The sequence below is a fragment of the Perca flavescens genome, chromosome 9 (assembly GCF_004354835.1).
Source record: "Perca flavescens isolate YP-PL-M2 chromosome 9, PFLA_1.0, whole genome shotgun sequence".
NCBI classification, from domain to species: Eukaryota; Metazoa; Chordata; class Actinopteri; order Perciformes; family Percidae; genus Perca; species Perca flavescens.
Genome location: NC_041339.1, coordinates 12,034,319 through 12,052,666, shown reverse-complemented (window position 1 = coordinate 12,052,666; position 18,348 = coordinate 12,034,319). Strand labels below are relative to the sequence as shown.

General features: G+C 44.3%; 1 protein-coding gene across 1 annotated transcript; it reads right to left on the bottom strand.

Annotated features, from left to right (window-relative positions):
- Positions 1 to 326: 326 nt before the first annotated feature.
- On the bottom strand, positions 327 to 16,936 carry lrrc52 (leucine rich repeat containing 52). The gene is made up of 2 exons (XM_028587674.1): positions 16,288 to 16,936; positions 327 to 664 (listed from the first exon to the last, which is right to left on the bottom strand). Exons 1-2 carry the CDS (start codon positions 16,934 to 16,936, stop codon positions 327 to 329), a joined length of 987 nt encoding a protein of 328 aa, XP_028443475.1.
- Between the last annotated feature and the right edge of the window lie 1,412 nt (positions 16,937 to 18,348).

Here is an 18,348-nt window from a genome sequence, read left to right as displayed (position 1 = left end):
CTCCTGAAGTAAAGGCATAGTCATGCTTATTGCTGTCTCTGTCTGTCTCTCTTTCTTTCACACACACACACACACACACACACACACACACACACACACACACACACACACACACACACACACACACACACACACACTTTCTGTCCAATATGGTGAAGAGCATATTGCGATATCTAAATCTGTAACAAAGAGAGACAGTCAGGTCTTGGTTCATTGCAGAGCATTTGGTCTCAGAGTGGTCTCATCACCTCTGGTTCTTCCCTCTCTGTCTTTTCTCCTCTGCTGGTCTCATGTCATCCCTCCTCATGTTGTTTTACATCAGTCTGTCACACCTGCATGCCAGACTTGCTCACATCCCCGTTCCCCTGGTTTCCCCCTCCTCCTCCACATCCTCCTCCGCCCATCCCATTTCTCTCCTCCTCATCATCGCTGTCCATGTCCTCACTCTTCCTTTTGCTGTAGCGCTCGTACAGCACCATGAGCACGCCCATCACCCAGGCCGACACCGTGCCGGCCGAGAAGATGACGAAGCCGATGGCGATGAAGAAGAGGTAGTCCCAGTAGCCCAGGCCTTGGTGGCAGTCCGCCCGCAGCTGCATGCCGACCTCCGCCATCCGCTGGCCCGCCAGCTCTGGAGGACTGTGGCAAACTGTCTGGCCCTCGTCTGGAGGTGAAGGAGAGAGAGAGAGAGGAAGGGGGAAAGAAGATAAAGAGAGGATTGAGGAGTAAGGAGAGAGGAGATTAATGAGGAAAGATATAGTATAAAAGGAGAGCAGCGGCAGAGAATAATCAGTATCGTTGAAGACCAAGGGCATATCAGGGGAGACAAGGGAGAAAAAGGTTTAATTACTCTAGCGACAAAGGTGTACAACAAAAAAAAGCCAGAACACACACACACACACACACACACACACACACACACACTGTTAACAATGCAGTGATAACCTTTGAGATAAATGATGCCGAGAGACACTATAGATTTCCTCTAATGTAGGTCTTTAGTGTCTAGGACATAGCAACATTATTATGCTGCACACACACACACACAAACACACACATGCTCACACACGTGCGCAGAAAGGTGACTTGACTTGACTGCAAAGCTCTGACACATTAAACCCTCGCATTCCCTCATGCACATCATTATACACTAACAAATCACTCGGCAGCAGCTGAGAGATAAGGAGACGAGTGTTTTCCCTGACAAAACATCTGCCGTTCATAATGAGGAATATGATAATCAGCCGGGGCGACTTTAGACCACACGGGGCGGCAGAAACGCTACAAGCCTTTTGGAATACTGTAAAGTGTTTGTTTATGCCCTTTCGATGTTTCCGACAGAGAGGTCAAATGTCAGGATGGGCTGCAGAAGCTGGTCTGTATTCAGCGTCTCGCTCAAGAAGCTTATCACGCCCTGCTGCATGTTTTCATTCTGCTCCAGTGACTTTGCAGCATTAGCATATACAGCACAGTACCCTCACGTATATTAATTAGTATGAATGCAGAGTGCTACACAGAGAAGAGCTCTGTATCTAATGGTGTGATCAGCGATAAGAGGAGAGGAGGATACAGTATGCGCTGTTTCCCATTGGTTGGTCTGACTTTATCTCTCGTTTCAAGGTAATTCTTATGCTCCTTCGCTCCCACCCGGCCTGCATGCTTAATTGCACTTGCACTCCGCAATAAGAGACAGGTTTTTTTTCAAGCTGGGAACAATGCAAGAGATGAGAGAGAGAGAGAGAGAGAGAGAGAGAGAGAGAGAGGCCGACAGACGGACTGAAAAAAATGAAGAAAGAAAGACAAAAATATTCTACCATCCTGTCCATCATTCACCGCAGTAGCTTCCGGGCGCGACATTTAAAAAACAACTTAGTATCAGATGTGATTTAATATATGTTTGCCAAGTACAATACTTCAGACAAAAAATACTTAAGTAAAAGTACAGGTACAGATTTTTAAAAGCACTTTGAAAAATACAGAAAAAAAAACTACTCAATTACAGTAACGTGAGTAATGGTAATTCGTTGCTTTCCACCTCTATATTTGCATCAAGACATACTCAAAGGAAGGGACCGATGCAGGGAGCCTGACCTCAGAAGATGAGAGAGGAGGGAAAGGAGAGGACTGCAGTCCTGTCCGCTGATTGATTATTGCTGTTAACAATGTTAATTAAACCGCACTCATCTACGAATCAAGCCAAAGGTCTGAACATGGGGGAGGAGGGGGGAATATGATGATCTATACTTCTCCGAATACTTGCCAGGGCTTCTTGACCAGGTTAAGGGAAAAGCAGGAGCTAGAAGTTACGGAATGATTATGAAACCGAGCACTCAGCCCAGTTTGACATCTCTACATAAACTACACATAACACAAACTGACTTCAAACCTTCCCTTACAAATTCTGAAGTGCTTTATTCTCCTAATAACCACTGTGACCCCGAGATAACACCGAGACAGATTAGTCTATAAGGGCTAAAAATACTCGTATAACCAACCTGGTGTTTTGCCAAGGTTTTTACATGCCTGTCAAGGAAAACACATGCACACACTGCAACACACATCTGCAGGGGTTTGATAAGGTTCTTAATCGATACTGACTCGAACGATCGCCTCACCAGGGGGCTTTGTTTCAGATTTGACGAGACAAGTTGTGCCGATGCTGTCGGTTTGAGACTCTGTGACATGATGGTGTGTGTACGAATGCCTTTAGAAGTAGTCTATATCCAGAACGTTCCACTTCCAGGATTGCTCTGGTGAGGCCGGAAATTCCGCCGGATCACACTCTTTTCAGCCGGATGTCCGTTACCTTCCGCTTTCTTTGTGTTGTGTAATTTTAAACTCTGGTGGATCTATGAGGGCTATGGTTAGCTGCTCCTCAGATCTCTGCAGGGTAAATCCAGACAGCTAGCTAGACTATCTGTCCAATCTGAGTTTTCTGTTGCACGACTAAAACAACTTTTGAGCGTACACACATTCCACCAAAACAGTTTCCTTCCCGAGCCTATTTTCCAGCGGCACCATGTCTCCAACCGGCACTTAGCGCATCCATGACGATTGTCATTGGTTTTAAAGAAATGGCAATAAACCAGAGCACGTTTTTCTCCCATCCCAGAATGCTGTGTGGACTGGCCAGACCCTTCCTCCGCAGCGCTGTGGAGGAAGGTCTGGCAATGCGAGACTGCCTGAGAAGTTACAACAGGTCAGGATTACGCACACTGTCGACAGAATTACAGCGAGTGGACCAGGTGGCTGTTAAAGTGTGTGTATGCATGTCCTTTCCAGGCAGAAAATAGCAGGTGGTATTAGGCTATTGAGTAAGCAGGGAACATTATGCAAGTTGTTATGGTGACTAGTGATGTGCTAAGATTACTGTACAGTTATTCACTATGTAACACACTCAGCAGACACGCTATCTTTTTAACTGAGTAGGAGGAAGGACATGCAGATTGCAGAGGCTTCCCCAAACTGTCACTTTCCAGCACACGTCTTCCAGTGAAAAGCTGCACAAAATGTTATTCTATCTGAAATTATGGTAATACTTTTCTAAATAATGTAAGAAAATGTGGTGCCGGGTGCCGCGTGGTCAACCAAATCAACAAACTGCAAAATTATACACAGGTAGCCTATTATCATGAAGCAGTTAAGCTTCCAAAATGGGACTCGTGGGTGATAGTGTAAAAATTAAGCAAGTTAATGTGTCTCTTTTGTTTCTCCTTTTTGGAAACGAGTAATCAAAAGTATTGGAGAGTGTTTGCATGAATCACTGGCACAATCTCCCCAGCTGTGTTTCCAAATGAGAAATTGGACTTGCATTAGCGGCTTTATTGACGCTTAAAGGATTGTTCTTCACCACTGGAAGAGAAAATGTGCTGCCACAGTTTTGTTGTCTTTATGGGGACTTATTTTATTTTTATCAGATACTTTTTATGTGTTAAGTACGTCGTTGTGTTCTGTTTCTTCATTTGTCTTTATATCTTGGAAAATAACAATTGCAATGAGCTTCATTATGCCTCTCTCTTTATATTTCTCTATTTTTTTTCTTTTTCTTCCCATGTCTGTGAGGCCCATCAGTTACTATCTGTCACCGTCTGTGACAGTCTGTGCTGGCCATAGCTGATCTGCTCTGTCTCATTACCCTGCCAAGCTTGCCTCAGGACAGGTGTGTGGATTTTATTTCTTGTGTATGTATGTGTGTGTGTAGTGAGTTTTTTTCTCTATTACCTTTTACAATATAGCCGGATGCTGGAGCAGTGAGTTACAATCAGTAACTGTACAAACACACCGCAGCAAACAGGCCCCTCGGGGTGTTTGGTTCTCGCCTGTCCCTCCTCAGACACTGTTTCCTGCACGTTGCAACAATTCAGACTTTGTACACAGCGCTTGGCTGTGTGTTACTGCCGTCTGGTCTGGTCTCAAAGAAAAGCGTAATAAAAGCCAGGACAAATCTCTAAAACAACTTTCATCCAGAATTGGTCAGGTGTAGATGAAGTTATAAACCATTTTTAAGCCTAGGTAAAAACCTGTCTCTTACCCAAAGGATGTTACCCATCTTGTCATTGTTGTCCTTGAGACAATTTCTCTGAAAGATCCTTTTTGGGCCTTCACTCACAGTTTGAGATGTCCGAAACTGATCTTCTTGATTAGTATTAAGGGCCATTAAGCCAATATAGTATTGATGTGTATCACTTATATTAAGCCAGATTAATTTCTCAATCCTCACTTTTCACTTTGCCTTTATCTCAGGGAGATTTTGCAGCACATTGTCCAACCGTTGGTTAAAAAATGCATTTAAAAACATTTTACATGACATGAATTTAGGAAGCCATTTCTGTAAGGGGAGTCAGTGACGCAAGACATCTTCTTAAAGCGAGCCTTATGCTGCATTCGTGTGCTGTCGAATTAAGCTATTGTAACAGTAGCACAAGTGGAAAAAAGAGGCATAAAGTCAGCGAACTGACTCAGTTTGCTAACATTAGCTAACATTAGCCACCATACCCTAATGGTCATACCAGACCAAGTGTCTGGAGCAGTTCAACCAGTGTTTTGGATTGAGAAAAGGTGTGTTTTACTACTAATGAATTCAACTTATTATTTGTCAGAGAGGGATTGTGTTAACCCTTCAAAGGTTACCTAGTCCGTGCGCCCAGATAGCTCAGTTGGTAGAGCAGGTGCACATATATAGAGGTTTAGTCCTCGACGCAGCAGCTGTGGGTTTGACTCCAACCTCGGCCCTTTGCTGCATGTCTTTTCTCATGTCTCTCCCCTTTCATGTCTTCATCTGTCCTGTCAAATAAAGGCCTAAAATGCCCAAAAAATTAACTTTAAAATAAAAAAAGTTACCTAGTTAGCAGTAGTCACTGTATTATTACTGTAACTCAGGCTGCACCAAGTGCAGTTTAAGTGTTTAAACTGTGCAGCCGTATTATGTGTGCGAACACAAATTTCAGATTACAACCAAGTATTGGTAGATAATATATAAGTAATAATAATTACCAAACGCAAGGGAGAAAAAGGCCTCTGAATTGCACATCGCAAATATATTTTTCCTTTTGCTAACATTTGTGGCTGCATTTTTAGAAAACATTCACAATCAGAGATAAGAGAAAAGAATTTGAGCATCACTGAAGAACACAGGGAAAAGTGGCAGCCGGGATGATCTCAGTCTCTCTTCACCGTCTGTTTCTCTGTTACTCAGTGTTTTCTAACTCATCTCATTATTCAGGCTGGGAAAACACTCACACATCATTCTGGCAAAAAGCCATTTTCAGTGTTTTTCTCTGCCCTGATTTCTTTCTCTGAATCTTATCTTTAATAATGTAGGCCTTAGTACTTTTATTTCTAATAACACTCCTGCATTGTCACATAAGGTCCAATATTTAAGAATTCAAATTTCCTGTAGTTAAAGGGGCTGTGCTCGACAATCAGAAAATAATGAGAGCAGCAAACAAATATTTGCTATGTAAAGATAGTGGAGTAATGGCGTCCTGAGCAGAGAATGAAGTCACACTCCCCTGTGTGTGAGTTGTAATCTGAACTCCACTGTATTTTGTTTTGATAACTGCTGTGGCCGTGATAAAACATAGATATTTCACATATTGGGGAACGGTCTGTGAGAGCCGTGTGCCCCGCTGTTTTTTCTTTTAGTATTTCGAGTACAGCCCCTTTAATAACCAGAAGTCCAGTTTTCTGTGTTTCAGCTAACGGGGCTGGGGAAGCTTCCTCTAAGATGTTTTTTTGTGTGGCTGCTTATGAGGCACTTATTCAAAGATGTTATTTGATTTAAAAGAATGCCATTTTGAAAATCTATCTTTAAAATGTTTTTAAAAGAGCCCAAACTTCTTGATTGAGAGTTTGGACAGTGTCTGTGCCAGTGCTGCTTGCCAACTTGAGAAAAGAAAAAGCGCCCTTATTTCAACTTGCCTTGGCCCTTATCCTATTCAGTATGTCTACAGAGAATTAAAACACTCATAAACGTCCTTTAAGTCTCTGCATGTGCAGCCCTAATAATACCACTGTGTGGATACCAAATTAGAAGGAGACGAGTGCCTCAGGAACTAAAGGACGTGTTCAGGTTAGAGTGTGTATGCATGTATTAGAGTAAGAAACTCAGAGAGTGGGTGGAAGGCAGAGATAAAAGTGTGTGTGAGTGTCCTCTTTGTTGCCGCAGTGTAGCTTAAATTGTGCAGTGTTATTCCAGCAGTTTCAGGACAGCGCTGCAGCCTTGAAGAATTCACACTTTTCTCCATGCACGCTGCACTGCAGTTTCCATATTCCTCCACCTTAAACAAGCGCTGGCTGGAAAATGCTGCAGCAGAAGATGGATACAAGTTGGCGCCCACTCTGCCCTCTTATGATGAGACCGTCTGCTCTAAACATTAATCTTTGGCAACACATTTCTTCTCTTAGTTGCTGTCAGAGTGGACTCGGACAGGATGTCACTGTTTTCCAGTCCTCCCGCAGCAGGTCAGGACGCAGAGCATGGTGGTCCTTTATCTGTCCTCACCGTGCTGAGACCCATCGTGTTCTTGCTGTTCGTGATGTCACTGTGTTATGGTAATACTACCAGGGTGGTGGTCAGGGGTGTCAGTGTGACACGATGTGGGTCTTTCCACTGACCGGACACAAGGCTCTGCGGCACTGTGACACACCACAGGCCAGGGGCTATAAGGCCAAAAATAGTCCTCAAGGAAATAAACTGCAGTAATCAAAGGAATATACACACTCTCAGATACAGGGGAACAAATATCGGAGGTTACAAGCCTTCAAACACTACACACAAGCACAGCTTTCCGGGAAATGTGAATGGGGACCTTAACGTTTTTTTTCTACTATATCTCAAAGAGAAAACACACAGTACGCAATCCGTTGAGCAAAAGTGTGGGTGTTTAAGTGTGTGTGCATACATACATACATACATACATTTGTGTGTGTGTGTGTGTGTGTGTGTGTGTGTGTGTGTGTGTGTGTGTGTGTGTGTGTGTGTGTGTGTGTGTGTGTGTGTGTGAGTTGCTCTATGAGTCGCTGCCACCGCAACGGTGTGATACGGTCTCCGTGTCAAATCATCAGCTGGATGGTTTCCAAGCTCAGCGCTGACACACTGACAGAGAGCAAGGCTCATCACCTCCCCGGAGGAGGGGCTATTGTGTAAGGGGCGAGACGCCGCAGACAAACATCCCATGACTCTTTCATGAACTTCACTCTGTTTTCCTCCGACTCTGGCGCTCGACACATTAAAGAGCAACGAGCAGCGGAATAACAATCATTTCTCAGGCTTTCTCGGGACTACAATGTCGATGCAAACGCATCCATAGACGCCTGCGGTCTACGCAGTAGTAAAAAAAAAAAAAAAAAAACTGGTTGAATTTATGCGTTTAAGGCTACACAGTATGTTCACATTAAACATTGATGATGATGATGATGATTTGAGTGGTGAGGTATTAACCTGGGAGGCAAAGAGCCCGTCCTGTGAACTGGGAACAGAGCTATTTATAAGCATTTAATTATGTCAATGCATATGGTAATCAGTATGGTTGTGGTCTCGTGTAGAGGGGGGGGGAGGAGGCTATAGACACAGAAGGAGGTCAAGCACCGCTACTGTGCAGGCGCTCTGCAGCTGACCTAGACCCCTGACCTTCCTGTGGAAGCTGGCTACTGAAAATAGGATCTGGGGTATTATTTATGAATACACGTGATCATAATGGGCATTTATGCCCTTATGCTTGCTGCCAAGAGAGCCCAGTAAGTACGGATTTGCTGTTTTGCAGGTCAGAAGACGTCTGGATGTCGAGGTTACTTCTCTGTTAGGTCTGCGTGAAAAATGCAGCCCTCTCATTTATTTGAATGGAGCCAGGCCAGCGACGCATAGCTCCAGCAAAACAACTCATTAACAGCAAAAATGTTGATCCAGGCTCAACTTTAGCCCCTGCATTACGTCTACCGGCAAGGCACTGCATTGGCCAATCAAATGTACAAAAACATGTAAGTGCACTTTCTTGGTAGATTGACAATATGGTGTATTTCTACAACCCGTTCTCACGGCCACTTGGTCAGGACCCTTTGACCTCACTTCTTTAACGCACTGGGGTACCACTTTAGAGTCCGTTTTTCACGGGCAGGGCATCCTCTGAGGAGGAGGTCAGGTGACGTAGTTTAGACCCAATCACAATGTTTGTTAACAATAACACATTTTTTTTTAAACTGAAAAGGTGGTAACATTGAACACCCTGCAAGAGCGCTGCCTTTTTATTACCACGAGTTTAGATCCACGTCTCTGCTGATTGGGTATCACCCGTGACACAGCAAATAAACGAGAGACACACCCACCACACGGAAGAAAACATATCTCAAAGCCCGCTGCACACCGTTTCACACCGTTCCGAGGAAACACGTCGTTCAACCAGGAAACCGTAGCAAAACGGTGCACATTGAGATTGAACGTGCCCCTGGGTAAAGAAAAAACCTGCGTCCTGTACATACATTTTATAGAGCAAGGTGAAGAACAACTGGATATACTCTCATCTCATTTTATCTAAAACATACTTTTACCAACATTAGGTTGGAGAACTAATTTACCTGTTGGGTCAACAACTAAAGAAAATGACACCACCCTAAGCTAACTGTCAGACTAGCGTAACTCTTTTTAACATACACACACAAGTGGCAGAGGCTGCCATATGAGGTGGCACCTGCTCATCAGGAGCAATGAACATTCACATGCATACACACACACACACACACACACACACACACACACACACACACACACACACCGATTGGCCCAGACATCGGGAGCAATTAGGGGTTCAGTATCTTGCCCAAGCACACTTTGACAAGTAGACTGCAGCGACAAGAGATCTAACTACTTTTTCTTCAAGGTTCAAGTTTTGTTTAGTTTGGATATGAGACGAATACGAATACGAAAAACGTTATTGTCCACAGATGTGAAAATGTTTCTTCGGTTTCACCAAGAATACAAGAGTGACAGGACATTACAAACAGTACATAGCCAAGACGGCAAGACGGACAAAACAGACAATACATTTCATAAAATAGATTACTTTACAAAGGTTACATTTACAAAAGTAAATAAGTAAATAAATAGATAAATATAGCCTACTAAAAATGCTTGCTGTGCATAAAACCTGCAACCCGGAAGTCTGCCTGGTCCTACATTCCATTTTTAAGTATGGTTCCCAGTGTTATTTAGCACCTTCACATCATTGGGGACGAAGGATTTCTTAAAGCTGTTTCTATTTGCTGTGGAACTCTAAAACGCCTCCCTGAGGGTAGGAGTTCAAATTCGCTGTGTGCTGGGCTGGTTATACGATGATCTGTTACCCGGTATTTTGCTTTGCCTATCTTACCTTTCCAAAAAGAAAAAAAAATCTATTTCTTTTTTTTTGTACTATTTACATTTGTACTCTATGGGTTTTCATCTATATTGATTGTCTTATTTTCAGGATATTTTGTTATAATATCTGATGTGATTATTGTCTCGGGTGTTTGAGATTGGCTCCCCTTTTGATGAGTTGTTACAGCCTGACTTTCACGTTTAAAGATGTCGTTGGTTCATGTTGTGAATTCGACACCTGTCAAAGGTCCACGACCGAAACATAATATACTCAGTGCCGCAGCGGAACTCAACCTTCTCTTTCACGGGATCTGCTTTTTCTACGCACCCATCTACCAGATGTATATTAGTCAATATTTACTTGGGAAATATAGACATTAAAATGAATTGTTGAAACAACGGTTATACTGTATGAGATGGACATGTTATAAACTCAACCGCATTCTAAAGACGACTGCTTTTACTGGGAGCCTGTGATATAAGATGTAAGACTTTTTAGGCCCCTCCTCTGACAGCAAAGCTCAAGTACCTCGCCGTTTAGCCAGCTAAACGCATCATACAGGGTTGGCTAAGACTAAGAATAGCTGACCTTTTCTCCATCACATCCACTAGGGCTGAATAACACACGCCTTCTGATTCCGCTCCTCTCAAATATGGCATTAGTCAGATTACCACCATCCTCCTTTCCATCATTTCTCCAAACGATCCCGTCTTCCTCTGGCGGAGGATGAGTGCAGAGAGAGAGTGAAGGTCAGATAGCAACAGCTCTCTCTCTCTCCACTTCCCTCTATCGCTCTCCTTATCAGTCTTCCTCTCTTTATCACCTCCCACTTTTCATTCCCACTCGGGCACGTTTAGCATGGATTCTCCCCGCAGCCTTTATCACTCCATTTCCCTCTTCTTTTTCTACGTCCTTCCATTTTTCTCAGTTTTGCTCTGTCATCTTCACACTCTTTTTTTCCAATTTTATTCTCTTGGCTCGCATAATGGTTGAATGCACACACACACACACGAGCACACACACACGAGCACACACACACACACACACACACACACGCACACCTGAGCTAACTCCCCTCTGTGCCTCAGGTGATCACATCACAAACACGCCCACACAAACTCGTCGTTTTTTTAAGCTTACACCACGAAAATGCACAGAGACATAAAAACATATACAGGCAACACTACACAAGTGGGCCAGTTGAATTTGATATGCTCCTGCGCACCAGATGGGTCTGAGGAATCGCTCCAGCTGATAAATAATGCATCGTCTACCTGTATTAAATTGAATCAATGCCACGTTGTCATAATGAATGTTTTAATGGATTTGAGTGACGGATCTGGGGCACAGACGATTGGTGACTCCTTTGTACTCTGCCTTTTTTTATCTTCTCCCACTCTGTATCTCTCTGTTGCAAAGTCCATCTTAATCCGTCTGTCCAATTCTTCGGCCCTTTCTGTCTTATCTCATCTTTTTGTCCTCTATTCTTTTGGTCACGCCATGTCAGTCGGTCCCTCGTCTCATCTCATCTCCCAAATGATCTAAGATTCACTTTCATTAAGGATAAATCAAGTTAAAATGGTGCAATAACCTCTCTTTCCTCCTGTCTCTGAAGCCGTGGACCTCTGTTTCTCTCGCTCTTTGTATGAATATTTAACTCTTGCCCCGTGCGTGGCCCTCTCCTTGGCTCTTTGCCTCGGGTTTGTGAGCTGTCCAGGGCACCGACGAGCAGCCAGAAATACTTCGCTCAAACACTGGAGCCATAACACCACCAATTCTGCCAGCCCAGGAGAAGCCACTTACATTCTGTGTATTTAGCTGAGGCCCTTGTCAAAATCGACCTACAGTCAGTACGGTGGGTCGTTCGACAGGCTGAAATTCTATTATGACAAGAGAGGAAATGTAGGTATATTCCCTGAGTAAGGAGAATTGATGATAGCGAATAATAAAGTGTTCGGGGCCGAAAGGTCAGAGTGTTTGGAGGACAGATATGGAGCAGAGAAAATAATGTAAAACTTTAACTCTAAAATACCATCATCACATTAAACATGGCAAATGAGGCTGAATGCCAACCAGTAGCATTTTACCCACAAGGAGCTCTGACAATTAGAATCATTCACATAAGAGTATTCAAAACCACATGAGACAATTGACCAAAATCTAAAGAAGCCAAATCATCTGCATCTGAATAAAATGCAGCATGCTAAAAAGCTAAATTATTTCATATGTCGAGGGATTTGGTCATATCTTGACAACATGTGCCAAAACACAGACAAAATATTTAATCTTAATTTAATCCTTTTCATTCTTTCCTTTAATAAGTAAAGCTGCATTATTGTTATTACTGTTGCCATTTGGGTGCAGAACTCAACACAAACAAGCTACAAATCTCCCAAATTTGACATATTAGGGCCTTGTAAAGTTGATATGGCCAACATGTTAGCTATTGCATACAACTATTGCATATAATACAAAGTGTCCAGCAGACACTAAGCAAAGTTATCATTCATTTGGAGTCATGTTTCTGGCCACCTGGCAAATGCAAGTATAATATTCACTCTCTTTTAGCTCTGTTTTTGTTCTCCAACAACTCCTGAGGGAATTATCTGGCTCTTTAGCTGCTAAATGTTCCACTATGTTCACCTGTTAGTGTCTAACTGTGCTTCTGTCTGCTATTTAGGTGCTGAGACGGTAGTGTTCCGTGGATTTTAAAAGTGTCTCCCCTGACAACAGCTGCCTGCTGCTGAGGCAGAAAACAGCGCTACGAGACTGGTGAGAGACCTATTAAAGTTGCAGCCTGACGGCTTTTTACAATATGGGACATTTCATTTTCATTCTCTTTGTTACGACCTTTAGTTTATGTCTAGGGGAACTCAGGGAGTAACATAAAAGGTTGACCAAAACATCAATGAACAAACTGCTTATAAAGGCCGACCTAAAACACACGGAGAGGAAGCTCTCTTCCAGAAAGAGGCCAAAGTAAAGTCAGGGGACATAGCAATCTTTTTATAACTTTACTGTTCCACAAATCTTTTTTTTTTTTTTTTTTTCACACAATTTGTTACTAACATATTGAACTTGAACTTCCATTTGGGACAGTCTAGGAATAAAACAATATCCAAACTGTGCACTGAGAAGCACTGACCTCCACCAGCTCAGACAGAACCTTACTGAATGTCATTTCAAATATTCTGTCTTTGATGTCTCTGCACTTTCTCATGTTCACTCTATTGCTTTCTCACTTTCTTTCTTTCTTTTTGTTGTCTTTATTTCTTTTGAACAGACACAACTTAAATGCACCTGCTGACCTCGCTGCTTTACTGAAGCCACACTTTGACTGTGAAGGGTGCCTGAGTCAAGCCGTGTCAACCTTCCTCACACGCCAGACGAAGAGAAACGGAGTGACCCCAAGCACAAGCAAACACACGGAAATGTAAAGACATTTATTATTTTCCAGAAATAAGCAATGTGCTTATTAAAACATAGACAATCACCAGCAATATTGATGGGTCGTGAATGAGTTACTGTGTAAACACACACACACACACACGCACACACACACGCACACACACACACACACGTGCATGCACCTGATTCATTTTCAAACTGATAGCTAACGACAGCTGGAATCGCTGTACAGTAGACTCACAGCCCTGCAGTCAGATCTGAGGGCATTCATGACCACAGGAACACACTATATGTTCTCTCTCTCTCTCACTACAAACACACACACACACACACACACACACACACGCGCGCGCACACATCCATGCTCACGTTACCCCATTTACTCTGTTAAATTGGTAACTGGAGTTCTTTATGAGTGCCATATCGATAGGTGATTTGTGAAAGCCGTTGTTCTGTGACAGAACTCCTCTCTCAATGCATTACGATCACTGACTCCAAACTCCTCTGGTCACATTTATAACTTTTAAAATATATTGTGATGGTAAAGCCAGCTGGGATTTTATAGTTATACTAGCTGGGATTCAAACAAGGCGAACAATAGCTCAGCTGTGGGTGTGTTGTGTTGTGTCACTTACAATTCAAAAGCCCTTCTGTCAGAATATTTGTTCAGATTTGTTTTTGCAGAAATGTGTTTGTGTAAGGACTGGGCTTTTGGTGGGATGAATAGCAGAGCAGAGTGCGCACAGTAAGTGTGTGTGAATGCGGGTGAACACCGAGTGAGCATGCTTCACTCGGTGTGAAAGTGAAGGTGGATAACAACTTCAGCGAGCTGCTGTCTTCTAGTGGCCTTCCTCTCAAGCTCCTTGTCTCTTCCCACAGACCCCGGCCTCAGGGTCTCCCCTGACCTGCATCACACACTTAACAGGAGTGAGTCACTTGCACACACACACACACACACACACACACACACACACACACAAACTAAACGTGTACACACTGTCATTAATAGGAGCATGGCAGTCCAGCTTTTTTTTGAGCACCATCAATAACCATCTGGACTGAAGGGCCAAAGCATACGGCGGTGGGAGCACGCACACACACAGCACGGTGTGTGTATGTGTGTGTGTGTGTGTGTGTGTGTGTGTGTGTGTGTGTGTGTGTTTGTACAAGTGTGCATGCGTGCAGATAGGAGAAGCTAGCCAGAAGAAAACTGGTACAAAATGACACAATCATCCTTTCAGCATTATCTCTGCCTGCCTCCAAGAAGCAAGGCAGTGCTTTAAGATCACTATAGGATGTTCTGACCGCTATAATAAGCCGAGATGGTCCGATACCATTTTTTGCTTACCGATACCGATTCCGATACCTGAACTTGCGTATCGGCCGATACCGAGTACCGATCCGATACCAGTGGGTCATATATTTTATTATGTTTTAACAACTGTATACTACTATCCCTGTATGGATGTGATATGATATAACAGCTGTATACTACAATCCCCGTATGGATGTGATATGATTTCTATCGGTGTTCTATCTGTCTGTCTCAGGTTAAACTCTTTGTAAAACATGAACAAACACAAACAATGAATGTCGTACAACTTCCTTTTATTCTCCAGTTTGACAGTCGGTTATAACGGAAAAAGAACATAAATAAACTACTTTAATGTAGATTTTCTTTAGGGCTTTATTACGTGGTATCGGATCGGTGCATAAACTCCAGTACTTCCCGATACCGATACCAGCGTTTTAGGCAGTATCGGAGCCGATACCGATACTGGTATCGGTATCGGAACATCTCTAATAATAAGCAAGGCCACATTGTTCCAAAGACATGAACGGGCTCACCTGCTTATAGGACTAAGTTCACTTAACATTTACCTGCAAAGGTCATGTGAGCTTATTCTGGCTCAAAGGCCCAGTGTTGGTGATTTCTTGGGTCACTCTGTGTAAGGATGGACAGATAAGGTAGGTGGCCGTTGCTTTTCCAAGTAAGAGTAACAATTCAATTCAATTTTATTTATAGTATCAAAGCATAACAAGAGTTATCTCGAGACACTTTACAGATAGAGTAGGTCTAGACCACACTCTATAATTTACAAAGCCCCCAACAATTCTAATAATTCCCCCAAGAGCAAGCAGTGCGAAAGTGGCGAGGAAAAACTATTAGGAAGAAACCTTGGACAGACCCAGGCTCTTGGTAGGCGGTGTCTGACGGGGATGTGATGAACAGAGGCAATAGTAGTCACTTTAAAGATAATGGAATAGTGACTTTAACACAAGTCTGCTGATTTGTTCGAGTAAACTTGAGCCATTACTAAGACGTGAAGGACAGTTTGGAGGGATTGCAACGAAGTCTTCAGATTGCTCTGACTCTGAGGTCAAAACATTAGCTCTGGAGTGTGTTTGCGTGTGTGTGTGTGTGTGTGTGTGTGTGTGTGTGTGTGTGTGTGTGTGTGTGTGTGTGTGTGTGTGTGCGTGCGTGCGTGTGCGTGCGTGCGTGTGTCTGTGTGTGCGTACACATCCACAGAACAAAGGGAGATAAAGAGTGAATGAAGTGGCCCACCATCAGGGACTAAATTGACCAGGCGCCCACGATCAAATTATCTAAATGAGGTGATGTGACAATAACAAATGATTAGACCTTGGAGTGCCTTTGACTCGTAGTCTTAGCAGAGAAACAGTTTGTTTTCTGGGCCAGAATGAGGATGCCTCTTCCAGATCCACACTAACAAGAGACCACCTGCTAGAGGTCAGACTGCTGCCACCTGAACAGTGACGTGGCATTGGGCTTACAGGCCACATTTTTGGCAAAGGACGCCGGCAGGATAGGTTTCTTCTGAGATGCCAATGCCAGAACAAGTCTTTAATGGTCATTTAAACAATTATATATATATATATATATATATATACTGTATATAATGAGTTTTTTTGACAGATTTTTTTAGATCACTGTGAATGTTCCGTGTGTATGTTTAGAAGATTGACAACTATGTATTGACTTCTTTCAGACTCTTTCCATCCTCACCTTGGAACTTGAAGCCCTCGATCTGCACCCAGAGGCAGAGGTCCTCCGTGTCACAGTCGCAGCTCCAGGGGTTGCCGCTGAGCCCCAGCGAGCGCAGAGAAGGCAGGGCGATCAGGCTGCTGATGTTGAGGGCCGTCAGGTTGTTCCGGCTCACATCCAACACCTGCAGAGCCATGTTCTCCGAGAAGGCATCCGGGTGGATCTCCCCCAGACTCGGGTTATCCGTCAGCCGAAGCATCACCAGAGACGCCAGGGGCCCGAAAGTCCGGTCCTCGATCTGCAGCAGGGTGTTGAACGACAGGTCCAGGTAGGCGAGTTTCCGCAAATTCCCGAAGGTGGACTCGGAGATCTCGGTCAGAGAGTTGTTGCTGCAGTCCAGATAGACCAGATCGGACAGGTAGTTGAGCTGAAGCGCCGGGAGTTCCCCGATGCGGTTGTTGGAGATGATGAGCTGCCGTGTCGCCAGGGGCAGGTCATTGGGGAACATGGTGAGCTCCTGCCCGGCGCACTGGACCACCAGCTGGTCGTCGCACACGCATCTGTCGGGGCAGCCGGCTGTTAGAGCCGGGGAAGGGGTCACCCCCATCACGAAGATAAAGAGGAAGAGGAGCCGGAGGGACTGGGCGCTGGGCTCGGGCAAGAGACGCATGACGAGGCCGCCCAGAGCGTCATGAACTCGGGCTGAGCTGGACCAGGACTCCCCGGCGCTTTCCGGGCATCCTGCATGGGTCTGAGGAGCTGTGACAGAGGCGAGATGGCTGCTCTGAGTGTATGGCTGTCGCTGCCTACAAGCCTGGCTGCTGTTTATATCCAGCCTCTCTTTCTCTTTCAGAAAGACTATCGGTCAGTCACTCACACGCACTCTGGCGCGCAACGAACGTCGCCACAAGACATCATTTTAGAAGGTGACCGAGAAACGCTTATCGCTCTGTGGGTGAGAATCGCCCAGCTTACCGGACTTTGTCCCGCATGAGAAGACCCCAGAACCACTGGATGTTGTCGATCACCCCCTCGCTGACTCATCTTTGTGAATTAGTTGTCGCCAGCAGAGTGCATTGTTTATTTAGTTTCTAAACAAATATGCCGTGACCTGCGCACAATTCCTGAATCCTGGATGTAGACTCCCCGCGGAAACGCGCCGCGCTCACATATGTCCTTGACTGTTGTTGGTCTGAGTGTGTGTGGGTCTGTCTGTCTGTACACCGCTGTCCAGCAGACAAGTCGGGTTTTTTTTTTCCTCAGGAGCGCGATGGAAAGCGCGTCCTTCCACTGCGCTCACACCGCTCTGTATACTGTGGCTCTCCGCTGCGCTATGGTGAGACTCTTTCTCTCTGCGCTCCCTCTCTCTCTCTCTCTCTCTCTCTCTCTCTCTCTGCTCTCTGCCTCTCCATGCGCACACACTGCAGCTCTGCACACATATACATACATACACACACACACACACACACACACACACACACACTACAAGTAGCCTACTTTGTGTTGCGTGTGAGTTGGCAATGGTGACGTCACCAGGTGTTTCTGAGAAAACCAGACCTCCAGAGTGCAGGACAGGTAATGAGAGGACAGGTGTCTCTCTCTCTCTCTCTCTCTCTCTCTCTCTCTCTCTCTCTCTCTCTCTCTCTCTCTCTGTGTGTGTGTTTGTGTGTGTGAACGCAGCACCCCTCTTAGCCACGCACAGATTTACCAGGCCTTATCTCATGTGGTCCAGTGGCTAATTTCTCCTCACTCTGTCCCCCAGTGGCTTGTTGACAACATAATACATTCAAATTGGATTGTGTGTACTCAGTTGTTTTTTTTTTTTGGTTGCATACTCAAATTTTAATTTGAGAAGTGACACATTCAGCAGTCCACATTTTTGTGCATCACCTTTTTTTGTCTGAACATTGGACGCTGATGATGACAGCCGCTATGCTGCCAACATTTATCAGTGTCATTCAATGGAACAGTAGCAGTTAAAGCACTTCGGATGACAGATGAAATTAAGAAGTATTATATCTTAATGCCAAGTGATGTGATAGTTGCCATAGATTTGCCATGCCCTTATGTTCTTATGATAGT